The sequence below is a fragment of the Fistularia commersonii genome, chromosome 3, assembly GCF_037954325.1.
Source record: "Fistularia commersonii isolate RoL2024-O1a breed Wild chromosome 3, RoL_Fcom_v1.0, whole genome shotgun sequence".
Taxonomy (NCBI): Eukaryota; Metazoa; Chordata; class Actinopteri; order Syngnathiformes; family Fistulariidae; genus Fistularia; species Fistularia commersonii.
In genome coordinates, this window is record NC_141286.1 from 10,898,091 (window position 1) to 10,920,143 (window position 22,053).

The 22,053-nt window shown below is 49.6% G+C and overlaps 1 protein-coding gene and 1 long non-coding RNA gene across 3 annotated transcripts; one reads left to right on the top strand and one right to left on the bottom strand.

Moving 5' to 3' along the window:
* The first annotated feature begins 2,353 nt into the window (after positions 1-2,353).
* LOC147235520 (uncharacterized) lies at positions 2,354-3,940 on the top strand. The gene is made up of 3 exons (XR_015109074.1): positions 2,354-2,925; positions 3,048-3,160; positions 3,496-3,940. It is a non-coding gene; the product is annotated as an uncharacterized LOC147235520 (long non-coding RNA).
* A 5,307-nt stretch (positions 3,941-9,247) lies between these two features.
* Positions 9,248-21,928, bottom strand: zc3h4 (zinc finger CCCH-type containing 4). Of its 2 annotated transcripts, none has more exons than XM_086177332.1 (14): positions 21,584-21,928; positions 17,587-17,881; positions 17,368-17,475; positions 16,375-16,579; positions 15,432-15,580; positions 15,009-15,147; positions 14,778-14,911; positions 14,553-14,669; positions 13,876-13,987; positions 13,649-13,758; positions 13,060-13,523; positions 12,745-12,971; positions 12,411-12,659; positions 9,248-11,969 (listed from the first exon to the last, which is right to left on the bottom strand). In XM_086177332.1, exons 1-14 carry the CDS (start codon positions 21,661-21,663, stop codon positions 10,309-10,311), a joined length of 4,050 nt encoding a protein of 1,349 aa, XP_086033458.1. In that variant the 5' UTR covers positions 21,664-21,928; the 3' UTR covers positions 9,248-10,308. The 2 variants fall into 2 exon arrangements, with proteins under 2 accessions (XP_086033458.1, XP_086033451.1); XM_086177325.1 differs by having other exon boundaries at positions 14,778-14,914.
* Positions 21,929-22,053: the final 125 nt, after the last annotated feature.

Here is a 22,053-nt window from a genome sequence, read left to right on the forward strand (position 1 = left end):
TTTGTTTAGATCCGTCTTTCTGAGGGGATATTTGTCCAAGATTATGTTAACAAAAACAACACGATTCACTTTAAGAAATATAAAAGTAAATCCACAAGCTGGAGTTATGACTGAGTTTTAAACCTGATGAATTCAAGATGGTTTTTTTTTCCAGAATTCAGTTGGTTAAATGTTCAATATGAGTATATTTAATTTCATTATTAATAACAATTGTTTCTTGATTGGAGCGGGAAGTGTCTAGAACAGGCAGTGGTAGAGTTTCTGACTTATATTATTCAACAGGATCTTAGAGAGTGAGAAGATGCCTGAGGAGTAGAGAAGAAGTTTGATGGTGCCCATTTTAAATAATAAGGGGGATGTGCAGAATTGCGGCAACTATAGAGGGATAAAGTTGATGAACCATACAATTAAGTTATGGAAAAGAGTAGTGGAAACTAGACTGAGAGCAGAAGTCAGCATTTCTGAACAGCATTCTCAAAGCAAATACTGGATCTGTATTAGTCTTTCTAGGCATAAAGCCATACTGCTAATGGCAAAGTACAGAGAAGGCCAGAGGGAGCTGCATTGTGTTTTTGTAGACCTAAAAAAAGCTTATGACAGGGTGCCAAGAGAGGAACTCTGGTATTGTATGAGGAAATCTGGAGTGGCCGAGAAGTATGATAGACTGGTGCAAGACATGTATGCTAGCAGTGAGACAGTGATGTGGTGTGCTGTAGGGGTAACAGAAAAGTTCAAGGTGGAGGTGGGATTCCATCAGGGATCAGCTCTGAACCCCTTCTTGTTTGCAGTGGTGATGGACAGGCTAACAGATGAGGTTAGACCATGGACCATGATGTTTACAGATGACATTGTGATCTGTAGTGAGAGCAGCGAACAGGTTGAGGAAAATCTAGAGAGGTGGAAGGATGCGCTAGAAAGGAGAGGAATGAAGGTTAGTCGCAGCAAGACAGAGTATATGTGTGACTGAGAGGAACCCGGGTGGAATGATGAGGCTACAGGGAGTGAAGATCAAGAAGTTGGAGGATTTCAGGTACTTAGGGTCAACAGTCCAGAGCAACGGAGAGTGTGGAAAAGAGATGAAGAGACAGGTTTGAGCAGGTTGGAATGGGTGGAGAAATGTGTCAGGGGTACTATGCGATAGAAGACTATCAGCCAGAATAAAAGGAAAGGTGTAAAAGACAGTAGTGAGACCAGAGATGCTGTATTGCCTAGAAACAGCTACAATGGTGAAAAGACAGGAGGCAGAGCTAGCGGTTACAGAGATGAAGATGCCATGGTTCTCTCTGGGAGGAGTGAGGATGGATAGGATCAGGAATGAGTCTATCACAGGAATGGCACATGTTAGATGTTTTGGAGAGAAGGTCAGAGAAGCCAGACTGAGATGGCTCGGTCATGTACCGAGGAGGGACAGAGATTATACTGGTAGACGGGTGCTGGAGCTTGGAGCTGCCAGGCAGGAGGTCTAGAGGAAGACCAAAGAGAAGATTTATGGACGTAGTGAGAGAGGATATGAAGGTAGTTGGTGTGAGGGAGGAGGATATAAAGAATGGGGCTAGATGGAGAAGGTTGATTCACTGTGGCGACCCTTGAGTACCCCACCCTGAGTGCATGATCAGTGGTATAGATGATTTATGTATAGCTAGTGTAGTATAGATTATTCCAATACTAAAAACTTTTGTCAATTCACAGTATTTAATCTGATTACAACGATTACACTTAATATTAGGTAATTACAATATGGAATGTGGCAGTAAGGCAAAGGCAGGAACTGTCATTTTTCAAAATGAGATCCAGAAGGTCTAATGAAAAAAACTATAATTTGTACCAAGAAAGATTTTCTTTGCGGACCGGTACCAAATGATCTGCAGACCAGCACTGGTTAAGGGACCGGGAATTGAGGACCACTGATCTAAATCATGAAAATTCTTATTTTCCCTTTGTAGTTGTATTGTTTTCAACTCCGATCCCTAAAATGCATCCCAGATAAGTAACACTTACAATAAAACGCACACAATAAAACACTAAATTGACTTTTTTTTGTAACATGCCTGTTCTTTTTCCTTTGAATGACTGTAAGAAATGTTATTATGATGTTTTTGAGTAAAATATGACACAACTGAATATCACAAAAGACAAAATCTTAAACATATTTAAATACATCAGACGGGAACCGTGTGTTCTGAGAGCAGAAATAGGAAAAGGATGTGGGTAGTTTTATTTTGTAAACAAAAATTAGGAAGCTTCCCATTATACCTATGCGTGCTTGACGGCACGATTAGTTTCAAAGGGATTGAAGATAATCAAGGCACCCAGTAAGATAATTGTGTGATTAAGATGATCAGAAAACACCTGATTGAACAGCTGCACCGTCAAACTGGGGTGGGGGGGTCATGTAGAGACACTGATCAGACTGGCTACAGCCATGAGAGGTCAAAGGTCAGCTGGTGAGCTCAGGATGGAGCCAGGGTCCTTGGTGAGAAGATGACTCCTCCAAGCAGATGTCCAAGGACTCTTCATCAGGAGGACTTCAGATCTTCCACTTTACAGAAGTACAACAAACCACATTATTTTCTCCAGAATTTCTCCAGTAAATGCTGTCTGTCTCTGTATGTGGTTAATCATTAATGATTAACCGGTTATCAATCCAGGGTGTACCCTGCCTCTCGCTTGATGACAGCTGGGATACCGAGCGAGTGCAGGATAAGCGGTAGAAGACGGATGGTCTAGTCTCATTCTATTTTATGGAAGGCTGATTGACAGCTAGCTCATAGGGGTTAAGCCCCACCCCAATGGACGGGCCTCCTGGCAGCAGTTCCCGTCTCACCAGAGTTTGTTTTGGTTCCAGCCAGATAATGAAGATCCCTCAGAGAAGGAAGAGGTTTGCTGCCTCATCAGCAGACCTGTCTCATCCACAGCCCACGGCAGGTGAGTCGGGGCCGGGACACCTCTGAGATGCACTGGTGGAGCTGCAGAATATCCGCTGAGGCAGCACTGGCACAGCAGGGGATGTTCTGCTTCCATCTAATGGAGTTTCATCATTGACAAAGGAACACGGCCAGAGAGTCTGAGGGGAAGATCTTTGAACTCCACACTGAGATTACTGATTGGACAAGAAAACGGTACGGATTCCAGAGACATCGCCACTGAAGCCAACGTGAAGGTCAGCCTCAGACAAGGACCACCACCTTGCCACAATTCCTCTACCTCTTTATCCCCTCCCCCCATTAATTCTGCCAGCTCCAAGTGTTTGAGGCTGTCTGGAATGTGTGAACTAGATAAGCAGAGAATTCCAACAGGTCACTCATGGGTGGGGTTATGTCACACACAAACACACACAGGTATGACATCATCATTTGACCCCTACCAGGCCTCAATACCTCCTGCTGGACTCATCTAATGAAGACCTGTGGGGAGGAGCGGGGTGGGGGTTGTTCTCCATCCCTGGGGCAAAACATCTGCTGTATGACATAACCCTGCATCCATCTCTCCTTCCAGAGGAGTTGCAGAACCTGCTTCTGCTGCCGAGGGGCCAACCATCAGACCTCCACCTGCTGAGGAGCAACCAGGCCGTGGAGCTGGAGGAGCTGGGGAGGAGCTCCTGAGACCTTTGACCCCATCACCACCTACGCCATCTATGATACAGAAGTTCCAGGAGGACCTCCAACATCTCCCCTGACGTAATTTCCACATCCAGGCCAATGGTGGTGCAGCTGTAATGGCGGTGACCTCATCGCCGGGAATTCTGGGAATTTGGAGTGAACAAGCAAACAGATGTTTCCAGTTAGTCTCCTGTAACCCAGAACTGGAGACAGGAAGAGGAGGAGGAGGAGGAGGAGAGGAAGCAGGAGGAGGAATCAACAACAATAATTTTTTACAACAAGTGTTTTTTGAGACATCTATAAATCCTCAGTTGAACCAATGAGATCCTCGTTTTTCTAATACCAAGAACCTTCACTGAATGAGCAGAAGAATTAAAGATGTTCTACTCATGTGGTCTATGAGTTTTTAAATAGGGCTCAGAACCCTGGAACCCCTGGGAGAGGTCTGGTCAGATACCTGCCTGGGTTCTCTCTGTGGATTCTCGATGTTCTCCAGTCAGGGATCTCGCTCTATGGGTTCTCCCCAGGTTCTCCTGTGTGGGTTCTATCTGTGTGTTCTCTCCATGTTCTCCTCCCTGGGTTCCCTCCAGGTTATCCTCCCTGGGTTCCCCAGCTTCCTCTCAGAGTCCAAAAAAAGTTCTTTGAAGAGGGGCTGCGTGGTTGGATCATTGACAGGTGACCTGTCAGATCATCACAATGAATGATGTAACAGTGAGGTAGGTGGAAGGGGTGGAGCCTCAAGGCATAAAGGGTTAAATATGGCTGAACAGCCACTTTCCCTCCATCCTTTCCCACCATCCGGCCCCTAACCCTCCTTACTTCTTCCAGGGCTCCAGGTCATCCAGAGGGTCAAACCTCCTACCCCCTCCTGAAACAAACACACTGAAATAGAAAGTGGCACAGAAACAGAGGAAGCCGAGGGGGGGGCATGTCTGTCCTAGCTGCTGATGCTGAGATTCCCCCCCCCCAACACCCCTCTCACCAACTCACGTCGAGCAAAAGGATGTAAAAACCCTCAAAAAAGCGAAAAGCCTGAGTACCTTCATCTGCAAATACATATGCAGTACCCCAGAGTACTCAGACAGGGAGGCAGTACTCCAGAATACTCTGACACGGAGCCGAGTACTTTTGGCCTGGTGATTACATCATAGATACGACCCTCATGATCCAATCTGGGATCACCTATTCACACTGTTGCTCAGTCTGAATGGGTGATCCCAGATCCCTTCCCGGAGTAGCTCTGAAGGAGGGATATTGTCAAGTTTGTGTACATGCAAGTGCACGTGTGTGTGTGTGTGTGTGTGTGTCTATGATTGACAGACTGTACTGACCTTGGAGCCTCAATAATTGTAAGAAAAACAAACATCTAGTTCAGAACTTAGGAAACGGCTCCGGGAAGAAGTGTGTGTAGCTGTGTGTATTTGTGTATGTGAAGCAGAGGTGTGGATTTGGGGGAGGAAAAATTGGCGGACATACGGGTTAAGGTTCACTGATTATATCAAGGTGAACATGTGTTGTAGTGTGTGTGTGTATATGTGTGTGCAGCCTAATGATATCAGTCTTTTCTAGCCACATCTAAAATATCTTCTGCCATTGACCGAGGCTCCATTTCAGGAGGATTTTTCAATTTGGTTTTATTTTGCAGCTGCAACATGTGTGTGTGTGTGTGTGTGTGTGTGTGTGTGTGTGTGTGTGTGTGTGTGTGTGTGTGCGTGTGTTTGTGCAGGACTGTGGATTGCTTCAGTGTGCTCCACAACAGGAAATTGAGATGTTGATGTTGGAGTCCCTGGGAACGGAGGATGACGAACCGCAGCATGCTGCTTTGCTGCTTCCACGTCATGAAACTGTTCCCTTGAGTTTAATGAAAGTGTTCTCTAATGCAGAGTGTGTTAGTGTGTATGTGTGTTGGCCAGCAGCAGGTATCACGGGCCTTCGTGTTGTTGTTGTTTCAGATATTTTCCTTCTTCCTTTTTAAGATGGAAGTCTTGAAAGTGCTTCGGGCAGGCGGGGGGGCGTGAGCAGCTGCAGCCAATCACAGCTTGCGCTGGGACAAGGGGCGGGGCTTAGCTAAGACACATCAGGGGTCAATCATAAACTATACATTCACCCTGTCAAGTACACCTGTGTAGCATTCTATTCTTTGGAGGAAGATGGAGAACCTGGGGAGAATGTGGGGAGAACATACAGAGATAACCTAGGTAGGAGAACATGGAAAAAACCCATACAGGAGAACTTGGGGCGAACCCAGGTTGGAGAACATGGAGAGAGCGGAGAGGGAGAATGCAGCTAGTTTTGACTTCAGCCCCACCTAGAGGGTCCATCCACCAACCAAGGGAGGCTGATTCTATGGCACTAATGTCAGCTAAGCAATACTAATTGCACCACAAGCTATAGACATTACCAACTAGAATCAGCAGCCTGAGCCATCTAAACACTGGATCATAATCCAGAGCCTTCTTGCTGTAAGGAGAATGTTCTGACTGTTATGCTTTAAGAACCAGAAAGGTGTCCATCAGGAGTGTCTGGTCCTCATCTCTTCAGCCTTCATCTGACAGACTGACTGCTGAAGGAAGAAGGGGAAGAAGCTGTCTGTCTGCCTGAGAGGAGAGGGGAGCAGGTGCTACGGTTGTAGTTTATATAAATCTGGGAGACCCTTCTGACGACCTCCTTCCTGGGCTGCCGTCCTGGTCCTGGTCTCAATCCTGGTCTAGGTCCTGGTCTCCATCCCTGCCTTCTGGGATGGGGAAACCATCTACAGCCTCAAGGAAGGCTGTTGTCCTGTGATTTGAAAACAAGTGTAAAAAAGGAAGGAGTGCAGTGGAGTCAGGAATGCAATGTTCCCTTTGACCGGAGCGGAAGGAATGCCATTGTTCCCTCAACCAGCGGGGAGATCCGAGGAGCAGGAGGAGGAGAAGACGACGATGCAAAAACAGGTCAAAAAGCAAAACAAACAAGATGGCTGCTGTTGGAGGAGGATCTGTGGTTGCCCCGAGTGACGTGCCGGGTCAGACCTTACACACACACACACACACACACACACACACAGAGGCTATGAACCTCAATTGATTGTCCTCTGTGACTGAAGACATTCCCCTGGTCCGCCTGGAGTCCACAGGAGCCACCAAGAAGCTCTAGTTCAGCCTCTTCACCAGGGGTCGGGAACCTTTTTGACTGGGAGAGCCATAAAAGCCATAGTGTAGATCCAAATGCAAATTCCTCTGTCCACGCAGCCCGGGGTGCACGGTAATCATTGTCTTTTTTTTCTTTTCGCCATCTTTTCAGTTATGAGGGTTGACGCGGATAAACTAGTTGGCTATATGATAGCCATGCGCCATCACCGGAGGAGCCATATATTGCTCGCGAGCCATATGTTCCCGACCACTGTTCTACACACATGAAGACCCCGGACCTTCTCCCCCTCCAGGCCCACCGCCAGGCGCTTGCAGGTTTTAACTGCTGTTAGCAGCTTTGAAGACAAAGTCCAGGACATTAAACATTAATCCATAGTGGAACGATGTCAGGGAGGACTTCTGCAATGTATGGTGGACACAGAGGAGCATTCAGGAGGTCTGTGTGGAGGAGACTCATCTATTCACTCACTGGAGGTCTGGAGCCAAGCCGAGCTCACAAAGAGACCAGCCTGGTGGAAGTAGACGGAAAACCTGGGGAGAACAAGCAGAGAGGAGAACATGGGGAGAACCCAGGAAGAAGAGCATGGGGAGAACGCCCATACAGGAGAAGATGGAAAGAATCTACAGGGGGAACTATGTCAGCTCCTGGATCGGACCACCCTTCCTACTAATGTCCTCTGGAAACAGTCTGTTTTCTATGTTCTCCTACCAAGGTTCCCTCCATGTTCTCCAACCTGGGTCCTCTCTGCGTCAGGTAACTCCAGACCATCTGTCCTGGGGGTGGGGGGGATCTCCCCTCTGGCCTCTTTCCAGCGGGGAGGCATTCAGGGACCCGTATCTGCTTTCCTGTAGGACATTAAGTTCCTACTCTGTACTGCAGGATGACAGAGTGGGGTTGAGTCAGCCCCCAAATATGGAGAGTGCATGTGTGTTGGGGGGTCAGGACTGAATTTCAGCTACATCAGTGATCAGTGAGGAAGAGTTGGAGCTCCAGAGGGAGCAGATATTCTGAGGATCACTGAGACAGGAAGGAGCTGAGACAGGCAGGCAGGTGGAGAGAAAGACAGAAAGACAAAAAAAAGCAAGGAGACACAGAGGTGGATGGACAGGCAGATGGACATACAGATGACCAGACAAGCTGATGAAGACAGGAAGACAGACTGACAAGCAAATTAACAAATAGGTAGATGGGCAGATAGACTGGTAGACAGACAGACAGGCAGACAGGGGGACAGCCGGTCTGGAACTCCAGAGCCCCCACCCATGACTCCATGTGCAGAGCAGATGAACTCATTGCAGACCCCATCTCTGGCCCGATCTGGACGGGCCCAGTTTCTCAGGGAGCCCCCAGGACAGTTATTTCCTCAGTCTATCAACACCTGCACCCAAAGTGGTCCATCTTGAAATTCCGGCCCGAGTCAATTCTAAGAGGATCAGATCTTCTATATTTACTCAGGGCTGCAGGTCTCTTCTCCCTCACGGTGCTAAGAAGATTACTGTTCAAACACACCCACACACACACTCTGGACAGGACCACCCAGGCCCTTGGCCAACAGAGATAACAGCTCAGCAGGTGAGCAGGATGAGGACTATTTTTGAAAATGAAGGAAAATCTCTCAGATAAGGTTTGAGGCCCAGATCAGTAGGACAGAGTAAGACCCCTGGTCCTGAGGTGGGCACAAGTGTGTGTTTACCAATCCTGTTATGTCACCAGTAACGCATCCGTCTGCCTCTGGTGCAGCAGGATCTGGCATTGCTGCGTGCGTGCCTTCACCCGAAATAGGAAACCTTTGAGGCCCGGGGATGAATGGCACGTCTTCCTGGAGCCAGCACTGCAGGATGGGCGTCAGCCCTGGGATCGCAGGACGCCGTGGGAAGCAGGCGGTGCTTCACGTGTCCAAAGAGCTCCTGTCAGCAAGCAGAAGGAAAAAAAAACCTAAACAGTTGGATTCCTTTCTAAAGTTAAATGAAGGTCAAAGGTCATGTGTCAGTGGAACGATATGTTGGGAGGAGGACAACGCTGAGTGGAATATCCGCCCATCCGTGGTGCTCCAAATAGCACCTTCGTGCATTGTGCATTCAGGAAACACAGGGGCGGGGGGGCAGAAAATAAAAAACATCTTTCGGTTGGAGCCAGCCAAATCAACACAATGTGGGCGTTACATCATCGTCTCCAGTGACGGAGCCTTGAGGGGAAAAAAGGGTTTCCATCCCATAATAGACACATAGGTGGTGTGGAGGTGAAGTTCTCCAGATGTTCTGAGGCACAACCGTAACCTCATCACATCTGTTGCCCCCATCACACAGAAGCCTGTAAATGAAAATAGAAACGCTTTCTCACCTTTATATAAAAAATAAACCTTTATTCAGAGTAATTGATAATGGAAAATTATGTTCTCTGCTCACGGAGCTGTCCCAATTCCCCCTGGCTCTCGGTCTCCAGCAGGGGGAGCCAGTGATGGTGTGGGGGGGGGGGGGGGTTCGACCTGCAGAGCAAAAAGCATCCAGAGCCCTGGGTTCCAACTGGTTGATAACTTTTATCAACTTTATTTAAATACTTTGACAACCTCACCTAACAGTGTACAGTTAGAAAACCCCTCTGGAGACAAGATGGTGGTTCAGATTTACATTACGGAGGAGAAGGAAGAGGAGGAGGAGAAAGAGATGGAGGACACAAAAACATGGAGCAAGTGTACAAAGCCGGACAGGAGACAGGAACCCAACCCTGCTCAAATGTTAACGTTGACCTTCATACGCTGTAAGCAAACGAAAAGGTTCCTGCTCTGGTTTCCCCCTGAACCAGAACCTTTCCCTTCGGCTGGAGGAGGAACTATTAAAAAAAAAAAAAGAAATAAAAAAATATCTTCACACACCCTGGCGTGACCCTGCGCTCTCTGGCTCTGTCCCTCGCTTGATTGTCACACTTTCCCAACACAGAGAAAAAAACCTAAACATGATTCTTGGAGGTGGCAAACATCGCCACGTCTCCCAGCAGGCCAGCATCTACAGGCATGTTAACAGTCTGTGACTCGGCTGGGGGCTGATCTGAGCCTCCGCCAGCCCTCCTGACCGCGGGGGAAGAACCAAGAAGCCCACTGGAGATGGTGTGTGCTGGAGGTCACAGAGAAGTACTTCTAGAAGAGGGGGGGGGACACTGACAGTGCAAAGAAGTACAAAAATAAATACTAAAAAGAGTATTAATGATGGTGCTCGCTCTCTAAGAAACATCTACCCACGTCTTCTTCTGCTGCTGAGAGGAGCCGGCTTGACAAAGAAACCAAAAGGATGCATTTAAGGGAAAGCTTGAGGACAGACTTACAATAACATGAGGGCGGGGGGTAAAAAGGGGTGACAGAGATGCTAAAATGGGTGTTCTCTATGGATGCGGTTCTGCTGCTGGGTGAATAGGTGTCTTTATCAGGCGTCTGAATGAAGAGGATACATATATTTAGACATCAATAGGTTTGTTTAAAATAGAGCTCTATCTTTCCCCGCGTCCCCGAACCCAAGAGTCTTTGCTCTCCAAAGTTCTCTCATGATCTGTGCAGAATCCAAAGCGTTAAAAGCATTCTCCGGGCTTACTGGCAGAAGGGCGAGGCCGTGGGGTCGAAGCCTTTGAAAACGTCTTTCAGTGAGGCATTGTCCTGCTCAGCCGCTGCCGGGTCCGACTGCGCTGGGCTACTGCCCCCGAATGGACTGCCGGTACCGCTCGGCTTGGCTGCCTGCTTCACCACGCCAAACAGGGACACGGGCAAATTGTGGACACCAGTGGGCGGTGCGTCAGGTGCTGCAACGGGCACCCCTTGCCCGCCAGCTGCCATTTCTCCGGCAGACCCTCCCTGGGCCGGGGCGTTGGGGGAGGGCACCGGCTTTGGCCGGGGCCGGTTGTAGCTGTTGTAACGATCGGTGCCCTGCTCCACGCTCTTCTCTGGTTCCGGCTGGTCCAGTGCAGATTTGCGGACAAATAGGGGCTCTTTGGACTTGGACTTGGAGGAGGAGGTGGTGGAAGTGTCGCTGGGTTTGGACTCGCTGCCAGCCGCATTGGGGGAGTTGTTGGAGCCCCCTCCTGAGCTGGGGCTGCTCGGGGTGTTAGTCCGTGGGTCGTACAGGCTGATGCTGCTCAACACGCTGGCCCCACCTGCTGCCCCAGGACCCACGCCCCGCCCCACCCCGCCTGCGGACAGCAGTCTGGGGTCGTAGGGGGCAATGGTGTGAGGGGGGGAGCTGGTGGGGGCAGGTGGGGTTGAGGTGGCTGGAGGAGGGGCAAGCTCAGACGGCGGCTTAAGCGATGACTTCTGGGGCTGCAGACGAGGATCCGTGGGACCCTTCCGGGCCACGCGGGGGTCAACGGGCTTGTCAGTGGGGGGGGCAGGAGGGGACTGGCCCAGCAGTAGCATGGCGGGGGCAGGGGTAGGCAGAGGAGGGGATGGGGTCTGGGATGGACTAGACCTGACCGTGTTCAAGATTCGAGACAGAAACTCAAAGTCTGGGAGGGGAGAGGAGGAGGAGGAGGAGGAGGAAGAGGAAGAGGAGGAGGAGGAGGGCTGGGGGGCGAGGGGGTCTTGGGAGGACTGGGGGGCCGAAGGGGGGGGCTGCTGCTGCTGTTGGGCTCGGGACAGGCGGGGATCCTGGGAGGAAACGGGGGGAATGCCTGGTGGGAGGGGGAGGAGGTCCTGCTTGGGGACGGGGAGGGGGAGGAGGTCCTCGGGAGACCAGGTGATGGCTTTAGCAAAAGCCGGCATGTGGAGAACAATGTCCTTCTTGATATGGCTGAACTGCTGCAGCTGCGAACGAGGGTCCCTTAGAGCCATTCCCATCAGGGGGTCCAGAGGAATGGGCACCGGTTTGTCCCGTAGAACCCGCTCTGTCTCCTCCTCCTCAGCGGCAGGCGCCGTGAGCGGCGGGGGCTTGTAGATCAGCGGGGGCTCCGCTTTGGGGGCAGCTGCCAGCCGGGCTAACCTAGGGTCTGCGGGGGGCCCCGACGAAGACGGAGCAACCAAGGAGAGGGGGAGGTCAGCTGAGGACTCGGCGGCCCGGGCCAGGCGCGGGTCCCGGGCAAGGCGGGGGTCCGCAGGGCGAGATGGAGGCGTGGCAGGGGAGGCCTTCTGGAGACGAGGGTCACTTGGGGGACCGTCCGACTTTTGAGGAACTTTGGTCTGCTGACGAAGGGTCTTCAAGATGGACGTGACGCTGCCACCTCCGTCCTCGTCCTCGCTCGAGTACCAGTTCCCTGAATCGCCTGGGAAGGATACACATGGAGTGACCGTCAGCGAAAACAGCCGGCCAGAGTTCTAAAGGCCAGAACATCAGGAGAACAGCAGACATTTCCGCTGAGACAGAGGACACGCAGCCAGGAGCCAATCTGACCCAAAGGGGTCAGAGCAAACGTCCTTCAAAAAATTAGCATATTGTGATAAAGTTCACACACAATATGCAAATTTTTTGAGAAGGACCTGTAGATGTTTCACCCACACATTTGGGCCTATTCACCCTCCGCCTAAATTTCACACAGAGCAGTTTCAGCCACCCCTACCTTCTGAACCCATTGTAATCGGAGTGCCGGTTGCCATGGTGGCCATCCTGCCATTAACATCTTAAGCCCACGAGCTCAGGTGTGTGTCAGAGCCACAGTGGAGGACCCCCACAGAGGAACAACCAGCAGAAGAAAGGCCGGGACTACCTTCAGTTTCTCTGATCTTCTCGCCCCCGCCCTCAGCCATCCTGCGAGCCCGTTCCTCCTCCTCCTGCTGCTTCTGCTGGATCCTCATGAACAGGACGCGCTGCGCCGGGGGCAGGAAGTCCGGGACAGAGACCCCTGCCTGGTTAGCAGTCACACCGTTAGCGCTGTCCTCCGCGCCACCAGACTGACCACTGAACTTCCCGGCGCCCGCCCTCTGGTCCACAGCAGAGAAACCCTGGTAGCTGTCTCCTGGGACAGACACACACACACACAGATCAGAACTCGATCCAGGAGTTAACTTCAGAGAAACACTTGGTGGGTCCAGGATTCTCACCTTCTTGCACCACTCCCTCCATAGCCATTCCCTCCTGCTGATTGAAGAAGGTGTTCATAGTGCCCCCAGCTGGCTGAGCATCGCTGGCTCCAAAGCCCCCCATCCCGGCTGACCCCTGGTTCATCCCCATGCTTGGCATGTCAGGGGAAGGGAAGCAGGGTGGGGACGAGCCCCCTGGGGCTCCGGTGGCAGCAGCTTGGGGCTGGGTTCCGGCTGGAGTCTGTGTTCTGGTGGAGGTCAGAAGGACAGATGAGACAAGCTCACAGGGGGCACAACCTGAAGTCAGTGAAAGGAGAAAGTCCCGGAGATGTTCACCTGACGGCCAGCTTCTGAGCAAGCTGTCCTGTTGGCTGGACTTTGATCTCGAACAGTGAGGGGATCTTCTTCCCTGGACAACTCCCCGCGCCACCCGCAGGAGGGGGGCCCATGTGGGGAGGGGGGACACTGGGATTTGGGGTCCCCCCCTGGAACGGACCTCCTTCAGGACAGTGGATGGGCGGGCCCACGCAGGGAGGGGGCACAGGAATAGGGCCGGAGTTTGGAGGGAGATTGTTGACCATGGGTCCTTGGTTGGGTCCAGGAGGACCCCCAAAGTCACCAGGACCGGGGCCCCCGAAGTCCCCGGGCCCCGGATTGATGTCAATGGGAACAGGCCGCGGAGGGGTGGGGAGGAGGCCCACTCCAGGAGGGGGTTTGGGGAGAGGGTTGATCCCCTGCTTCTTCAGCTCCTCCACCTCCTTCTCATCCTCTGCTCCAGCCTCTGCGTCCTCAGCCAGCATCTGGACAGGAGATCACACACACCATTTGATCAGCGATGTGTCGCACAGAGACACACAAACCTCAGAGAGGGTCTGCCAGAAAACCAGCCGAACCCATCTCAGACCACATAACGGGGGATGAGAACCTTGTTGAGCAGCTCCTGGGTGTCATCATTGAGGCTCTCGTGGGAGAACATGCACTCCTCACCGTTGACACAGTTCCCTGTGGTGTGAAAGAGCTTACAAGGGAATTCACGTGAAGACAAAAGTCAAGGAACAACAGACATGAACAAAGCAAAGAACATCCATAGGATGGCAAACTGCTGGTCCCTAAAAAGGAACACAGACATTTTCGAACAGCGCTGAAGGATATCATGCATGTAGGGACAGTGGTCGGCCCGAGCACAGAAGCCTGTGATGTAGAACTTGCACAGTTCCTTCTTCTTAGGCAACTCGATGTCGTGGCTGAAGTTGCAGTGGTCCCCCTGGTGGTGGGAGAGGGGACAATGCTGTCAGAGCGACACTGCTAAGTGATCTTTCTCCAGGTTTGGAAACGGAGAGGAAACCCACGTTGTGGTTCCATTCCAGACAAAAGAGGTCCAATATCGTAACAGGAACCCTGTTCACTACTAACTGATGTGAGATGTTCTTTAAAATCTGACCCAAAAGAACATGTTGACTTAGAAAAAGAATGTTCATCGGACATCACAGACGCCAAGAAATTATCCCGTCATAATCATTATCACTAGTTTAAATTTCCTCCTATTCATTAACAAAACCAATATCTGCAATGGACATTAGTAGTCAACGGTCCTACAAAATACAGTATACCGAATGACACTTTCGATGGCTCGTCTGTTGGCATTCCTAGCATGTGCTACTCAAAATGTCAAACACTCATCCCCTTAAAGTAAAAAATCCACTGAGCCGCCACATTAACACAGTAGACGCCTAAGTTGATGCACCGTAAAAGCCGTTTGTTGTTCATGGGGTTCCCTCTGCTTTCCGGGAGTGAGCGAGAATATTCATCAAAAATAAACGTGATCTTACCCAGGTGCACCTGCCCTCGATGTAATACTTGCAGATGGCCTTTCCTTTCTTGTCCTGGTGCTTGTCATTGTGGTTCCTTCTTCCGAGGCCTGGACCGCTGTCACCTCCCCCGCCGTCCTGCAAAACACCGACATAACCTTACCACCATGCATGTTCAGGGTCCTTCCGAGAGGGATGGATGAAAAGAAATTCAACATATGATTGTCATTTTTAAAAACAGCTTACGCCATTGTCCATGTCTCCGTGGTGGTCATCATCGTTGCCCATGTCTCCTCGGCCTCTCCCCCTGTTCCTCAGCTTGCCTCGGAGCATGCCTCTGCCTCCTTTCCCCCTCCCTCTCCCACGGCCGCCTTTCCCACCTGCTGTGCAAGTTCAAGAAAAGCTTTCTGAGTGGCAGAGCGTGCGGGACTCACCGAACGTGAGCGTCTACAAGGAGGAGTTGCAACTCTGACTCACCTCTGCCTCGGTCTTTGGACTTCTTGTAGTGACTCAGCTCCTTCGAGTAATCGTCGTAGTCGTCCTCTCCCATGTGGTCGTAGTCGTCATCCACGTACTGTGAGGACAGACACGAGCGGTCGGTCCGGTGCACCCCGGCCTGTCGATGCCCAGAGGAAGGAGGTTAACGGTTGTTGTGGAAACGGGTGCTCTCCAGTCTCATTTCATCTGAACAAACAGCAATATCCGACAGCTCAGCCTGGACATGCGGCCCAGAGGGGCTGCTTTCTCAAGTTCAAAGGAAACAACTTCCCAGCCCAGAAGTATTTCACAGGCAGGAGTATTCTGCCGGCTGCAGGTACACTCACAGCAGCTGGTGCACTGAGCTCAGGATTTGTTTCGCTGGGATTGAACCAAACAGATGTTTGACTGTGCTTTGTCTACCTCAATGTCTTCTCCATATCCATCTCCATCGTCGTTGTCGCCTCCCATCTTCCCACCTCGCCCTCGCCCTCTGCCGCCACCTCCTCGTCCTCTCCTCCCTCCCCTCATTCCTCCGCGGCCCCTCATGTTCTTCATGCGACCTTTGCCCCCTGTCAAGGAGATGGCAAGTGAGCTGATGCAGCGTTAAAGTCTACAGCACGTGGGTTTAGGAGGGCAGTCAAACTCTTCAGCGACAGAGCAAGATGTCCGTCCTCTTGGCAAACTGAAGTCACGAAAAGGTCAGAGATCTTTCTACAGTTTCACAAGAGGTAGTGATGATCTAACTGCACAATAACTGCAACATATCCCATAATGCAACAGAACACGATCAGTGTTTCTCAACGACTGCCTAAATCCCGGACCTGGACTGGGTCCAGTTTGGGCCAAGAAAGAGCCGCCTGTGGTGAAGAAGATGTGTGGATACAGTGTGACGGACGTACAGGACTGTCTCAGAAAATTAGAATGTTGTGATAAAGCTCTTTATCTTCTGTAATGCAATTAAAAAAACAAAAATGACCTTTTTCATGATATTCTAATATTTTAAGATAGGATTTTTGAGTTTTCTTAAGATGTAAGCCATAATCACCTATATTAAAATAATAAAAGGCTTGCAATATTTCAGTTGATTTGTAATAAATCCAGAATGTATGACATTTTTTGCTTTCATAATTGCATTACATAAGATAAAGAACTTTATCAAAATATTCTAATTTTCTGAGACAGTCCTGTATCTGTGGAATTTGAAATTATATGGGCCTTCAGATAAACACTGTTCTGTCAGTGCTCTGAATCAGGGTTTGAAATATTCCTCCTCCTTCCCTCCCTCCCAGGACATGAACTTCAGTGTCCTAAAGAATAAATGAGTATTTGAGTACTTTCATCTGACGATGGTGTTCTGACCCACCTCGCCCTCCACGGCCGCCTCCGCCCTCCTTGGCCTTGCGATACTGGTTGAGCTCCTTGGTGAAGTCGTCGTAATCTTCGTCAACCATGTCCTCCTCCTCCTCCCCTTCGTAGTTTTCATCCTCGTAGTCGTCATAGCCCCCATAGCTCTGCTTGTCCATCTTCATGTAGCTTGGCTTCTTTGAGCCGCCATACCCTCCGTGGGACTTTGGGCAGAGACAGATGGAGTTAAAGGGTGGACAGTGCCATTTTTGACTTAAGAATTACATTGGTTCTGTGACTGAGCTGGTAACTCAATCTGCTCGTATGTCAAAATAAATTTCCCCGTTGAAATGAATTAAAACACTACTAATTTGTTTTGTTAAGTGTTTTTAAATTCAATAAATGTACTTTATAAATAATGTATAAAAAGATACCAATTCATAAAGATTGTACGAAGATACTCATGGTGGTGGATGAGGTTTTCATTTGTTCCTCTATCCTTAACTCACCGGTTACACACTTATTGCTACTTTATGTCTAAACTCCATTTATGGACGGAGTGAAGCCGCTGCTCTTTCTAAAATCAATCTCAACCAGCTTTGAACATCTCTTCAGACACCTCGTCTATCCACATTCCTGCCATTCGCGGGACTAAATCCCCGTAAACTTCTCCCGCTTTCTCAGATGATGCCCTCCACCACCATATCTCACCTAAAGCAACTTTTCCATCTCTTCACGAACGACTCCACACCACGCACACCTCACTTGTGTTTTTACATGATTCACTCCATGCTAGCTAGCGGCAGGGTGTCCCACTGTCTTTAAACACCACTTTATGGACAACGGCAGACACAATGGTGTCAAATGCTCATCCCGCTCGTTCCTAACTAAGATCTGGGCTCTGATCACAAAGCAAATGATCCAATGAGTGACACCTTGGATCGAGGAAATCCAAGTGGATGCACTCATAAGTCAAAGATCTACTGTACTAGGTAGGCAGTGGAGTACTTACAGTGGGGGGGTACTGTGGACTGTACTCTCTGTACTTCCTCTTCTCACTGGGAGAGTAGTCGGAGTCGTCACTGAAGTCCGAGTGGTCGTCATCGGAAGATGCGTGACGCTGGCACAAAGAGAAAGACGCGTGTCATGAAGAACCTTCACTGACCTCCATCACCCACACCATCTTCTAATCATTCTGGACCAGCATAAGCAGGCAGTCTATCCCTCTTACTTTGTGTTTGGATTTGCGTTTCTTCTTGGACCTCCTCTTCTCCCGCTCGCGATCCTTCTCTTTCTTCCTCTTCCTCTTGCGGCGATGGGACCTGTCGTCGTCCGAGTCGCTGCTGGCGTGGCGCTCCCTGCTCCTCCGCGGCCGCTCCCCAGGCCCGTCTCCCGGCACCTCACCTCCTCCACCCATGTCCTCACCTCCGCCGCCCCCTGCGCCAGGAACCCCTCCCCCTGGCCCTTCCTCCATGTCTGCGCCATCGTCTTCCAGCTCACCCTCCTCCAGCTCTCCATCCTCTGGCCTGTGTGCACGGAGAACCCATGTTGGTTATTTTTTTAACAGGAAACACAAAATGTCTCTCAGGTTATTTTAAAAAGACACGTAATAAAAACGCAGCAGAGGATTCTTCTCCTAAGAGGGACTTTACCTGCACACGGTGGAATCACCAGTATATTTCATGACAAAGGTAACTTTGAGGGATCGTTTGACAAGAAAAGCTAAAGAAGTGAACTCCTGGGACAGGGCTTGGAGCCCCGTGTTCTCCTGGAGCGTCCAGGTCTCAGGGACCCAGCTGGGTGAAAACCACACCTGCTACCATGCTTCAAAGCAAAATGCTTGGCTTGGTTTCAAAACCTCTGCTGATGTTGGCTCGGCAGCAATGAAAGGCAGGGTTGTCTTTCCCGGTGTGCATGTGGCCCAGACAGCTGTACTGGCACAGGGCCATGGCTTCTCACAAAGGGGCTCATTTCCCCTGTGCAGGTTGAAGGTATGAGGTCAAAGGTCATGTACATACGCACCAGCGGAAACATCGAATGAAAACAGGAGTGATTTTCAAGTTACTAAGTAGAAATAATAAAAACTTGTGGGGATGGAGGGAGTTAAAGCGCACACACATAAATTATAAAAACCTTCGCATTTAAGCTCTTGGCAAAGAATTATGGCTAAAACAAGCCCCTTGGGAACTCTCATTTCACCTCTGGGAATCCTCTGCCGCCCCCCTCCATGACAGCACCCACACAGAGAGGCAAGGCCTTTGCTGCCACGCCAACATCAGGTTACCTGATGTTCACACACACATCTGGTGTCGACGGCTCAACAAACTGAGATCTACAGGGCATCAATAAATCTCACTGATCTTGTGGTATAATTACTCCTCATAGTCCATGGAGCTGCTAAACCATGGAACTGCCATCAGGCTAAACAGAGTGCCTTTGCATGAGCACAAATACTGACATTGAGTAGGACGATAGCAAAGTTTTTCTGTGTGCAAGCAGAGCGGCTGGAACAGTGGTGCCATCCACCTGCTTCCAAATTAAGTGCTCTGGCCGTTGACATATCTGCGAGAACGTCATTGTTCACCAGAACGATCAGATCAGTGAAGGCCTGTGGTTCAGAGACGTTTCCAGCTGCCATGGATGACTGGTGACCTGGTCCTCGGCTCATTTCGCCGGAGCACCGAGTTCACAACGTCAAAGCAAAACCTGCGCCCCTGAGGAACTATCAGAACTTTCTTTTCCAGGTATAAACTGTATGATTGAGACCCCATCCATATCAATAATGACATCATGGGAAATAATCAATATTCTGCCTTACAGGTCCATGTCAGCGAAGATTCATTAAGCACCCAAAATACCCTTATTTTGTCCTCGGTGCATTTTCCTACAAGCAGGTGAGATGTCAGTAGCAGTTATTTTAGTTATTTCAAGGAGTCAATGCTCTCTGCAGACCCTTCCACGGCAAAACCAGAGGAAAAGAACTGACACTCTAGTTTACACCAAGCTGGTCCCCTGGGGGGCAGGACAGGTACATTCTACCTTAATCTGTAAACTCCACCCTGCCTCTTCTGTCATTCTAGGCACAACAAAATAAAAATAGGCTTGCACTGAAACTGTGCGGATGCTTAATGGCTAAAAGTAGCTCTACAGCAAACATATCAAATGACAACAGCCCTGACACACAGTGTCTGCAAATTTCCAAAACAGTTCTTTGTTCTCCTGGCCTGAACACTTTGCAACTCTTTTGGGCTTTTCTGCTTTACCTTGGCAGCTGGTCTTTTTACAAACATCACAAACTTAGATGGTAAAAACTCTGTATCACTGCTGGCAAATGCAGTAAAGCTTGCCTGTGTGTCAAAGTATGCCTGAGCATGGCAGGACACACACGTTGTGAGGAAAACTGTCATGGTCGCAGTGGAAGGCTCTGCAGTCCCATGCCAGAATAACAGAAGCCAGCTTCTGACAACAAGGGAGTGGCTGAGTCTCGAAGCACAAACTCATGGGCTCCCTGACCTGCTGAGATAGTATACACACATCACCTGTTGCAAACACTATGCCAAAACTGCTGAAAAGTTCTCCATTTCAGTCGTAGCGATGGGACTTCTCTACCGCTCAGCACTTAGCAGATCAGGTAAATATTAATAGAGGTATGTTAAAACACACACACTGTCTCAAGGGTGGGACCACCAGCAGGGGACTTGATGAACCCCTGTAGCAAAAAGTACGAGGTCATCATTTTATCAAACATATCAACAAGTAGCACCCTAAAGTTGACCAGTATGGGGGCAACCATCGAGCAGTGTTTTTGTCCCTTGAATACAGGAGGACAACTGCAGAAAGTTCTGCAGGGTCAACAGAGCACAACATAACTCCCCTCCCTGTTGGGTGAGCAGATGAGGGATTCATCATGAGCTCAGACACCAGAGTCCAGAACTTGGACCACTACTATTAATCAAGGGCCAGGACTGAAGGGGGGGGGGGGGCTGGGGTACTTACTGTGATGGGTTTTCTTCGTGTTTTGCACTCAAAACCATTGGAAAAGTTTCCCCCCTGACATTTGAGACACTAGTGGGGTTTGGGGGACTTGTAAATGGGACCAACTAAGCACCATCAGACAAATTTTGCCAACTGGGGACTGTAGGAAAAAAAAAAATCTTGTGTTTTACTTTAAATCTCTGGGATGCTTTGCAGACGTTTTCCACATTAGTGGAGGATTTTTGTGATGTTTTGGACGAGTCAGTGGGGGAACGACTGTGAACAAAAGGGACATGTTACACAAACATCCATGGCAAATACGTAGCACTATTTGGTTTAGGGTGAAGGGTGCTGATTAGGCATGAATCGATTTAACGTGTTATTTTAAATAAAGCTTTGGCTTATTATACTTAGAATAGCGGCTTCACGATGAGTGGAAAGGGCTCAGGCTAGCGCCTGATATGAGAATACACACCGAGTAAAACTTTTCAAGTGCGTAGTGGAGGATACGGCGACGCAGCGCTTAGCACTGTTTATCGACCGAGCGAAAAAAAAACATGAGAATTACCGTTTAAAACCCCACCACCGTCCGGTTAACGAATTATAACGTCGTTAAGACACCGACGGGTATCTTGCATCGCGACCGTCAGGGTCGATTTTTATAAAATAAATGTATGCTACTATTAGCAATTAGCTTAACTCTCTCGACAACTTCAGCTAGCAAGGAGGCTAAAGTTGCTAGGTTAGCCGTAGAGTAGGCATTCCGATAGCGTTAAGACGGTCATTTGGATTCTCCCAGCTGTTGTCGGGACGGTATTTGGGTCTCTAAAAAACACGGATAGTTGTGTTTTAGAGCACCACTCAGTCGGCGAGCCGGGCCGGACAGTGGGCGAGGAGTTAACCGATGCTTTATATTCGCTCAGGTGGCTAACTTTGGCTGGCGGTGAAGTGTGTTTGAGCAGCAGTTTCGACCTCGTCTTTTGTCTTCAGACAAGTTCGCTTGAGTCGACTGATCGTTGCGTGGTTTAGATAAATAAAAATAAAGGGACAAAAATGTTATCCCAGGTGCTATTTCGCCTCCCAGTTGGCGTTTGTCGTGTCAACATGGCGTTCGTTACCTCTGTACTCGTTTTCCAGAAAAGGCAGGTTTAGTCCCTCTGACAGAAAAAAAAGAAAAACATCCCGGGCTTTTGTGTAAAAGCACAGGACAAATAAATAAATGTCATTTAAATATGATTGTAGAATTACTCGACCTTTCGTCAGTCAGGAGACTGTTGTGTTCGTGGTTGGTAGTTGGGGAGTTTGGATGGACAGTCATGCTTTCCACAGCCATTTCCTCTGACCGTAAGCTACATTGAGGTGCGAAAAATTAACACTCGATACTGGAAATCTACTGGCTTATGCGTCACTTCACTAGTATCTACTGGTTGTTTGGTTTTAGGCAGTTTCAGTTCATAGTAGGCAATTCTCCAAATACAGTTGTAAGGTAAATATGATGAAATTGAGTCCTGACGTTCTCCGTCCTACTGAAGCGATGTGAAATGACGACTGATAAACTTAAAATGGCCGATCGTCTTCTCCAAAGTCAAACGGGGCGGGATTCTCCGATGGTGACGTCACGGCGGAGGGCTCCTTGGCCCTGTGTCACGGAAATTGCCGACTGCGGGCGAAGGGTAAAATATGCCGTGCCCGTTGACTCGCAGGCACGCTGGCGGTTTCCTGC